The sequence below is a fragment of the Chanodichthys erythropterus genome, chromosome 8, assembly GCF_024489055.1.
Source record: "Chanodichthys erythropterus isolate Z2021 chromosome 8, ASM2448905v1, whole genome shotgun sequence".
NCBI lineage: Eukaryota > Metazoa > Chordata > Actinopteri > Cypriniformes > Xenocyprididae > Chanodichthys > Chanodichthys erythropterus.
This window is the reverse complement of record NC_090228.1, coordinates 43,990,123-44,000,469: the sequence shown is the minus strand read 5'-3', so window position 1 is coordinate 44,000,469 and position 10,347 is coordinate 43,990,123. Positions and strand designations below refer to the sequence as shown.

At 39.2% G+C, this 10,347-nt stretch overlaps 1 protein-coding gene across 1 annotated transcript; it reads left to right on the top strand.

Annotated features, from left to right (window-relative positions):
* Nucleotides 1–1,094: 1,094 nt before the first annotated feature.
* Nucleotides 1,095–9,460, top strand: LOC137025027 (tripartite motif-containing protein 16-like). Its single transcript, XM_067393039.1, has 6 exons — nt 1,095–1,691; nt 4,451–4,546; nt 4,632–4,865; nt 6,080–6,239; nt 8,671–8,718; nt 8,925–9,460. The coding sequence occupies exons 1-6, from the start codon at nt 1,119–1,121 to the stop codon at nt 9,458–9,460; spliced, it is 1,647 nt and encodes a 548-aa protein (XP_067249140.1). The 5' UTR covers nt 1,095–1,118.
* Nucleotides 9,461–10,347: the final 887 nt, after the last annotated feature.

The window sequence follows — 10,347 nt, the reverse complement described above, 5'->3', positions numbered from 1 at the left end:
CAGAAAACACAGTGGACCAACACCAGCAGATGACATGGCACCCCAAACCATCACTGACTGTGGAAACTTTACACTGGAACTCAAGCAACGTGGATTGTGTGCCTCTCCTCTCTTCCTCCAGACTCTGGGACCCTGATTTCCAAAGGAAATGCAAAATTTACTTTCATCAGAGAACATAACTTTGGACCACTCAGCAGCAGTCCAGTTCTTTTTGTCTTTAGCCCAGGCGAGACGTTTCTGACGCTGTCTGTTGTTCAAGAGTGGTTTGACACAAGGAATGCGACAGCTGAAACCCATATCTTGCATACGTCTGTGCGTAGTGGTTCTTGAAGCACTGACTCCAGCTGCAGTTCACTCTTTGTGAATCTCGCCTACATTTTTGAATGGGTTTTGTTTCACAATCTTCTCCAGGGTGCGGTTATCCCTATTGCATGTAGACTTTTTTTCTACCACATCTTTTCCTTCCCTTCGCCTCTCTATTAATGTGCTTGGACACAGAGCTCTGTGAACAGCCAGCCTCTTTTGCAATGGCCTTTTGTGTCTTGCCCTCCTTGTGCAAGGTGTCAGTGGTCGTCTTTTGGACAACTGTCAAGTCAGCAGTCTTCCCCATGATTGTGTAGCCTACAGAACTAGACTGAGAGACCATTTAAAGGCCTTTGCAGGTGTTTTGAGTTAATTAGCTGATTAGAGTGTGGCACCAGGTGTCTTCAATATTGAACCTTTTCACAATATTCTAGTTTTCCGAGATACTGAATTTGGGATTTTCCTTAGTTGTCAGTTATAATCATCAAAATTAAAAGAAATAAACATTTGAAATATATCAGTCTGTGTGTAATGAATTAATATAATATACAAGTTTCACTTTTTGAATGGAATTAGTGAAATAAATCAACTTTTTGATGATATTATAATTATATGACCAGCACCTGTATATATTTATATATTGCACTTTTCGACACCATTGACTGTTATTACCATCACACCTCGTCACACTGCTTTATAGACACACCTGTTTTGCTCACTGAACCAGGAAACAGGGATCAGATGAGTTCAGAGAAACTGAAACTGAAGTGTAGTTGAGCTGTTACGTGTTTGTGTCTCTGTCTTCATGCAGTAAAATGGCAGAAGCCAGATTTTCTCAGGACGAGTTCATGTGTCCAGTGTGTCTGGATCTCCTGAAGGATCCAGTGACCATCCACTGTGGACACAGTTACTGTAAGATCTGCATTACAGGCTGCTGGGATCAGGAGGATGAGAAGAGAGTCTACAGCTGTCCTCAGTGCAGACAGACCTTCAGTCCAAGACCTGCTTTGGGTAAAAACACCATTCTGGCTGAAATGGTGGAGAAACTGAAAAAGACTAAACTTCCTGCTGACTGTTACGCTGGAGCTGGAGATGTGCAGTGTGACGTCTGTACTGGAAGAAAACACAAAGCCGTCAAGTCCTGTCTGGTGTGTCTGAACTCTTACTGTCAGAATCACCTTGAACAACATGAGAGTTTCTTTAAAGGAAAGAGACACAATCTCACTGATGCCACTGGACGACTGCAGGAGATGATCTGCAAGAAACACGACAAGATCCTTGAGGTTTTCTGCCGCACTGATCAGAAGTGTATATGTGTGCTGTGTACGATGGATGAACATAAAAACCACGACACTGTATCAGTTGCTGCACAGAGGACAGAGAAACAGGTATGAACTTCATTATGCTCATTTACAGGCTCTTAATTTTGTTTATGGGGTCTACTAGAATACATTTAAATCATTTAATGTCTGTTTTCACCCTCTGTCTGAATACTGTTTGTGTTTCAATTTCTTTAAAACCCACCTTCAGAAAATTGCAGTCCACTCTGATTGGTCAGTCAGTCCCAGTATGTTGTGATTGGAGGAATGCTGGAAAAACTGTCACTGGGACAGTGCATTGACTGCTGTTTATATACTCTCGTAATGATGATTGACAGAACTGAATGATTAGACTACTCCTGAACCTACATTTGAAACTTTATCTATAACATCTGACCTGCATGGAACTGCACTCCACGTTATAAAAATGGGTGTAATCTAAGGCTGCATCCAAAATCGCATTCTACCATATAGTAGGATGAAAAGTATGTAACAAGAGAAATAAGTCATATTTCACAATATTCATGAATGAGTAAGCAAAAAGTATCTGGATTACCTAGTAATAGTGAAATTCTGAAGTTGATTCATATGATGGGCACTTTTTGTGAATGACAGTGAAGCGACGCAACTGACGCTGGTGGGTTACATGATAATGACAACATGGCGAATGTAGTACGTCCGAGTACTACACACACTCATACTATATAGAACATACTTTTTTAGCATTTGTGAAGTAATTACTTATTTAATTAATGTATACCTATTCAAGAGAGTATGTGATTTTGGATGCAGCCTAAAAATTCATAAAATGTATAAAAATGTAATATTAATATAATAATAATGTAATAGAATAAAAACCTTTAACCTTACCATGCAAGATCTTTAAACCCTCAATCTCACCACTTCACTGATACTGGATTCATATCTGTTGTAGCAAATTAGCTCAAAAGGGAAATATGAATAATTAATCATAACTCGTTATAATTAATTATAAAAATTTAAATCAGTTGATCAAATTAACTTGATGTAGCTGAGTTAATATGTAAGGACTGAGGATGAACCAGACAAATGAATCGTTCAGATGATTCTTTCAAAACATAATTCCAGAAACCCAAGCTCAGAGAATCTAATTTTCGGCTCCAGTCCGTCTGAAGAACAACCCTTGCTAGGTACTTTTATGGCACCCATGCTTCCTGACTGAAGGGAAGGTGAAAAACCTAAGCCATTTGTAGAAACCAAATGATATAACTAAAACTGCATCAAATTATTCCAAACAATTTGAAACTGACTTATCATTTTTCAACTGCATACATTTTATATCATGTCCACACCCACAACTTATTTAACTGTGTAACTATTGAATGGTTGAATGAAAGTATTTTGTGTTTGATATATATTTTAATCTCTTCTTCTCATTTAAATCATGGCTTGAATGAAATCTGTGTAAAATGTATCATATTCCATTTAATAGAAATTATGTCTAAACGGTACTCTCTGCCAAAGCTGGCAATTCCAGAGACCGGAGATAGCGCTTATTTTATGACTTGGGCGGAGAAAAGCCACCTTTGAAACAAGATGATATCTGATTGTCCCACCTCTGTGAGGAGTTCTGACCAAACACCGAAGTTTAAATAGTCACATTACCAGACAAAGAACGAGTAACAAAGAGTAACAAAAAAGACCAGAAGAAAAAAAAGAAAGAGACAAAACTTAGCTGACATGGGACAGACAAGCAGCTCATTCAAGCCGTCCAACTTTCACTCACTTTTCATTTCTTTTACTTAACTTTCTTTTCCGTTGAGAGTCTCGTGTTCTAAGTTTTTCCGCAAAGTTTAACCAATGACTTTCGCCGCTTCAACTTTAACTCCAGCCACGACAAGAGACTTCCTTTCATTTTGCCAGCACGCTCAAATGGGATTGGTTTTTACCTAACCACAATCCGGACCTAAAAAGAGCCTGCAACAATTCATCAACTCGGAAAAACCCTTCTCTCCAAGATAAGGACCACCACGAGGAGTTTCACATTTGAAGTCGACAAGCAAGTACCTCCAGATTCTAAAGCTGAACTGGTGCATTAAATTAATGACTCATGGTTCGTTCAGGTCAGGTCTTTTGAAGTGCATATTTTGCTAGAAATCCTGCTCATCATTTCATTCTCACTTAAAACTCTTTCTCTCTCATTTCCTTTCTTGCATCCCTATTGCTTGTACACTTTTTTTCTACCACATCTTTTCCTTCCCTTCGCCTCTCTATTAATGTGCTTGGACACAGAGCTCTGTGAACAGCCAGCCTCTTTTGCAATGACTTTTTGTGTCTTGCCCTCCTTGTGCAAGGTGTCAATGGTCGTCTTTTGGACAACTGTCAAGTCAGCAGTCCTCCTCAGGATTGTGTAGCCTACAGAACTAGACTGAGAGACCATTTAAAGGCCTTTGCAGGTGTTTTGAGTTAATTAGCTGATTAGAGTGTGGCACCAGGTGTCTTTAATATTGAACCTTTTCACAACTGCAACGCATTTGAATGTTTGTGTGTGTGTGCATGTTTGTGTTAGATTAGTTTGTGTTAGAATAAATAAAGTCTCCTGTAGATTTTAAAAAGAAAGTGTCTTGTATTATGTGCTTGTAAATTTAATGTCTTAAACTGTCAATCTTAAAGTTACCACGCTCTAATTAGTGTTTTCATGATAGTGGATATTCATATCCACTACAAGAGCTTATCACGGCCCGAGCAGATGAATGCTGGACGAATCAGACACAGTCAGCATGTTGTGAAGATTGACTTTGACTTGATGATTTATGTGATGTTTCTCCTGTTATTGGTTTGTGCTGCAGAAGGAGCTGAAGGAGACGCAGAGGTCATTCCAGCAAAGGATCCATCAGAGAGAGAAAGATCTTCAGCAGCTGAGAGAGGCTGTGGAGTCTCATAAGGTGAGTCTGGAGAAGAAGAGAAGTTTGAGAAGTCTCAGTCAGACTCACTGAAGCCACTGTGTGATTGTGATGTGTGTCCTAACAGCGCTCTGCACAGACAGCAGTGGAGGACAGTGAGAGGATCTTCACTGAGCTCATCCGCTCCATTGAGAGAAGCCGCTCTGAGGCCACACAGCGGATCAGAGATCAGGAAAAGACTGCAGTGAGTCGAGCTGAAGGACGACTGGAGCGACTGGAGCAGGAGATCAATGATCTGAGGAGGAGAGACGCTGAGCTGGAGCAGCTTTCACACACACAGGATCACATCCATTTCCTGCAGGTAACAGAGATCTAGAAGAACAGGATCATAGTGGACTTGAGCAAGAGACTCACAGAGAAACATTTCATGAGAGCAGAATGAGCCGTTGACTGAAGTGTTGATCTGTGTGTTCGGTTATTATATAATCATCAGTCAGACTCTCATCTGATCTTCTTCTTTTCAAAGAGACACACTTAAGGCCTGTTCACACCGGGACGAATATCGCGCGTGATTTTCGCCGACGTTTAACGCCTCGTGACTAAACAACGGGCGCCAATGTGAGTGTGCACACCGACGCGAAAAACGCGAGGCGTAAAAGCGTCATTTTTTAAAAAACGCCTCGGGTTCGTTTTTTTGGTTTGACGCGCCGCGTTAAAAACTGGCCGACCAATGAGATTGGTGCTTTTGTTCACGTGCCTGGAGCTGCTGAAGTTACAGTAAAACACGACTTGGTGGCGCTCAAGCACAAAACAGTCTTGCCGAGCACACAAGACGACGAAGAGAAAGTAAGTAGATGAGGAAGACCCCTACAAACTATCCCTGCGTCTCAAACAGCTCCCTAGCTTCCTAGGTCGTGTATCAGTATACCATTTAAATGAATGTGGCCGACTCCCTGATCAGTGCCCTGACTAGTGAACTAGGGAGCTGATTGAGACGCACGCTATGGGTGCTCTGCCAGTTCTTGGCCATACCAATAGATGTGTATTATTTCTGTATTTTTGCTGTTTTTTTCTTTTACATTCAAGAAATATAGTTGAGAATGTCTATTTCATAAATGTTTATTTGCACTACTGTTTCTGACTACCATCTCTCATATATGCCATTTAATATCTGCATTTTTATCTTCTTTAACTTTACTAATATCATAAATATGTTTATTTGCACTACCGTTAAGCACAAGCGCCACATACTGTCAGGGAGTGAATCTGCACGTTCACTCTGCGCATCGCCAGTGAAAATCGCTTGGGTGTGAACACAAAAAACGTCTCGAAAAACGCTGGCGATAAACGCGTGCGATATTCGTCCCGGTGTGTACAGGCCTTTACAAATGCAGTTCAGCTCTGGAAATCTCTTGGGAAACATTTTTCTGAAAGATATATAACAATGTGAAATCCATGAACTTGATGGAACCAGTTTCATTACTAAAGATCAACAAGAGCTGCTCAAATCTGACAGTAGTGCAGGTTATTGGCTGAAGTGTGGAGGTGATGAGCTTTGATTTCTGTTTTCTGTAGAGTTTCCAGTCTCTCTCAGCTCCTCCTGAATCTACAGACGTAAATAACGATCCCTTCAGTTCTCTCTCCTCTTTTGATGTTGTGAGAGAATCTGTCCTTCATCTGAGAGACAAACTGGAGGATTTCTGCAAAGAGGAGCTGAAGAAGATCTCTGATAGAGGTAAAGTCCTGGAGCAGTTGTTCAAAAAGTTTAATCTGGATCAGAATGATATGAATTTTGAAATCCCATATTTTGCTATCCAGGATCAGGTAAAACTTTTGTGCCAATTTGGATTGGATCACCTTGATCCAGATACACTTTTTCAGATGACCAAATCTGGATTACTAGTGCTCATCACCCCATGGTGATGGGAAAAATATGAGATGGAGAAAATTTTTCAGTGCTTTTGCGTTTTCTCAGACAAGTTTTGCATAGCGTTCACTCAAGAAATTTGCGTTTGCAAAGAACTTTTGACTGGTTCATTTCTTATGATTGTGCCAATTGATATATTACAAACAGTGATAAAAAAAACCTCTTTAAATTAAATATTTTTGTTTGTTATTTACAGCTGTTTGGGGATTATTTTATGGTGTCAAAATCCCTTTTCTACTTTACTGTAGCCTTCCAAAAGGCTTAGTATGTAGCCTAATAAAAAAAGCCTACTTCTAATTTATTACTTTAACTGTTAAACTAATCAAGAGCAAAATAAAAAATATGTGGTGTATGTACAACCCGAAATCCGGAAATGCTGGGACATTCTTTAAATTTAAAAAAAAAAAGAAACTAAAAGACTTTCAAATCACATAAGCCAATATTTTATTCACAATAGAACATAGATAAGATAACAAATGTTTAAACAGAGAAATGTTTCACTTTTATCCATTAAATGAGCTCGTTTCAAATTTGATGCCTGCTACAGGTCTCAAAAAGTTGACACGGGGCCAACAAAAGGCTGAAAAAGCAAGATATTTTGAGAAGATTCAGCTGGGAGAACATCTAGCAACTTATTAAGTTAATTGATATCAGGTCTGTAACATTAGCTATAAAAGGAATGTCTTAGAGAGGCAGAGTATCTCAAAAGTAAAGATGGGCAGAGGCTCTGTGAAAGACTGTGTAAAAAGATTGTGGAATACTTTAAAAACAATGTTCCTCAACGTCAAATTGCAAAGGCTTTGCAAATCTCATCATCTACAGTGTTTAACATCATCAAAATATTCAGAGAAACTGGAGAAATCTCTGTGCATAAGGGACAAGGCCGAAGACCTTTATTGGATGCCTGTGGTCTTCGGGCCCTCAGACGACACTGCATCACTCATCTGCATGATTGTGTCAATGACATTACTAAATGGGCCCTGGAATACTTCAAGAAACCACTGTCGGTAAACACAATCCGCCGTGCCATCTGCAGATGCCAACTAAAGCTCTATCATGCAAAAAGGAAGCCATATGTGAACATGGTCCAGAAGCGCCGTCATGTCCTGTGGGCCAAGGCTCATTTAAAATGGACTGTTTCAAAGTGGAAAAGTGTTCTATGGTCAGACGAGTCAAAATTTGACATTCTTGTTGGAAATCACGGATGTCGTGTCCTACGGGCTAAAGAGGAGGGAGACCTTCCAGCGTGATATCAGCTCTGATGGTATGGGGGTGCATAAGTGTATACGGTATGGGCAGCTTGCATGTTTTGGAAGGCACTATGAATGCTGAAAGATATATAAAGGTTTCCAGATGACGTCTGTTTCAGGGAAGGTCTTGTGTGTTTCAGCAAGTCAATGCAAAACCACATACTGCAGCTATTACAACAGCATGGCTTCATCGTAAAAAAGAGTCCAGGTGCTGAATTTGGCCAGCCTGTAGTCCAGATCTTTCACTTTTGAACAGAACATTTGGTGCATCATTAAAAGAAAAATACGTCAAAGATGACCATAAAAGAAAAATACGTCAAAGGTGACCTTAACTCTTCAGCAGCTGTACCTATATCAGGTAAGAATGGGACCAAATTCCAACACCAAAACTACAGAAACTCATAACCTCGATGCCCAGACGTCTTCACACTGTTTTGAAAAGAAGTGGAGATGCTACACCATGGTAAACATGCCCACATCCCAACAATTTTGAGACCTGTAGCAGGCATCAAATTTGAAATGAGGTCATTTTGTGCATAAAATTTTAAAAAAAAAAAAAAAAAAAAAAAAAATCTCAGTTTAAACGTCATGTTATCTATGTTCTATTGTGAATAAAATATTGACTCATGTGATTTGAAAGTCTATTAGTTTTCATTTTATTCAAATTTAAAAAAAGGTCCCAACATTTCCAAAATTTGGTTTGTATATTACTTGATATAAATGTTGTATTTTTGACCAGTTTTAAAGTTTTATTAAATTTTTGTTCCTGAAATCCACCCTTCTGATGGGATCATTATAATCCAGATTTTTTGGAACAAAGGAATCCCAATCTTACTAAAAAGTTTTGAATAACCCAGACTGATGATTTGATCCAGATCAAAATCTCATATCATGTAGCAAATCATATTAGAAATGTCTTAGTAATGGATGCAGGGATCATTTTCTCTTGACATGATAATCACACTCTTCATGTCTGTTGATTTCCACAGTCACTTTCACCAACATTGTTCCCAGAACCAGGAACGACTTCCTACAATGTAAGTCACTAAGAAAACAAGCAGAGAAACTCTTGAGTGTGTTCATGTTCTTCCTGTAGAAGGAGAAAGAAAACATGATTTACGAGTTTAATAATTGCTAATGTAAATAATGATTTGCACAGGATATATATTGAACATGACGAGTTCAGAAACATTAAAAGATCAGATTCATATTTCCTGATTCTGATGTGTTTTATCTCCATCAGATTCCCATCAGCTCAATCTGGATCTGAACACAGTTCATAAACTCCTCCGTCTGTCTGAGAGTAACAGAGTGATTACATTCACTAACACAAAGCAGCCGTATCCTGATCATCCAGACAGATTTGATGTGTATCAGGTGTTGTGTAGAGAGAGTGTGTGTGGACGCTGTTACTGGGAGATTGAGTGGAGTGGGAGTGTGTTTATATCAGTGTCATATAAGAGCATCAGCAGGAAGGGAGGGGGTAATGAATGTTGGTTTGGATATAATGATCAGTCCTGGAGTTTGATCTGCTCTTCCTGCAGTTACTCATTTTGGCACAATAACATACAGACTAAACTCCCAGTAAAGTCCATCAGCATGAGAATAGGAGTGTATGTGGATCACAGTGCAGGAACTCTGTCCTTCTACAGCGTCTCTGGAGACACAATGAGCCTCATCCACACAGTCCAGACCACATTCACTCAACCGCTCTATCCTGGGTTTACTGTTTGTTGTAATTCATCAGTGAAACTGTTTATGAATCAGAATAGACTGTAGAGAGATTCTACCCATAATGCTTTGAGCTCATGATAAACCAGTAACTGTGAGATGTTTTAGAGTCTTTTATTTTCTCTTCATTACATTAATACTACAGCTGAACTTCTGAAGCTCTATTTGTGTTGATGGAAATCACAAGCTATGTTTCCATCACCCTGTTTTTATGCGCACTTTGAAGTATCGCATCAGAAACAAGTGATGGAAATGCACAAATGTTTTTACACTCTCTTGAGGTGGTTTATGACTTGTGCGAAAAAACGTTAATGCGGATAATGGCAGATGGAAACAAATTTGCAGAATAAATTCTGACGTAGTGAACACTAAACCCATGTGACTAATCGCCTGTTTCCGCTGATGGTGTTGTAACAAACATCTTATACATTTATGTTTGATTCTGTTATGACGCAATAATTCTGGATGTAGTGGAACTCATTGTATATGTGTGTATGCAATGCATTTTCCCTTTGGTGCTTGCCATAGAAATTATAGTCATGTGCAATTTTGAACTGGAATGTTGCGGGTTTTTCAGTGTTGTCCTCTCACGTGTGTGCTGCTTAATAAAGTCGAGAAGAGTTCAGACGGCTCTGTTTGTTGTTTTCATATTCATAAATGTTTAGGCACACTCTTGGTCACAGTGTTTTATTTACTGTTGGTAACTAGGTTACCATAACATTGTCATTTGCTCCTAGGTCCAGTTGTTCAAAAAGTTTAATCTGGATCCAAATTATCTAGATTTGGAAATCCCATGTTTTGTTATCCAGGATCAGGTAATCCATTTTACATTTGTGATTTTTCAAAGCAAAATAGGCTTGGATCACTGTGATCCAAATAGACATTTTTTCAGGGCCCAGTTGTTCAAAAGTAATCTAATTGGAGATTCAGATTGG

Bases quoted from the DNA above. Each gene is read 5' to 3' on its own strand.
- LOC137025027 (XM_067393039.1), top strand. From the start codon at position 1,119: ATGGCAGAAGCCAGATTTTCTCAGGACGAGTTCATGTGTCCAGTGTGT. The intron at 6,240-8,670 runs GTAAAGTCCTGG...TGATTTCCACAG, and splicing joins GAAGAAGATCTCTGATAGAG to TCACTTTCACCAACATTGTT. The intron at 8,719-8,924 runs GTAAGTCACTAA...TATCTCCATCAG, and splicing joins CAGGAACGACTTCCTACAAT to ATTCCCATCAGCTCAATCTG.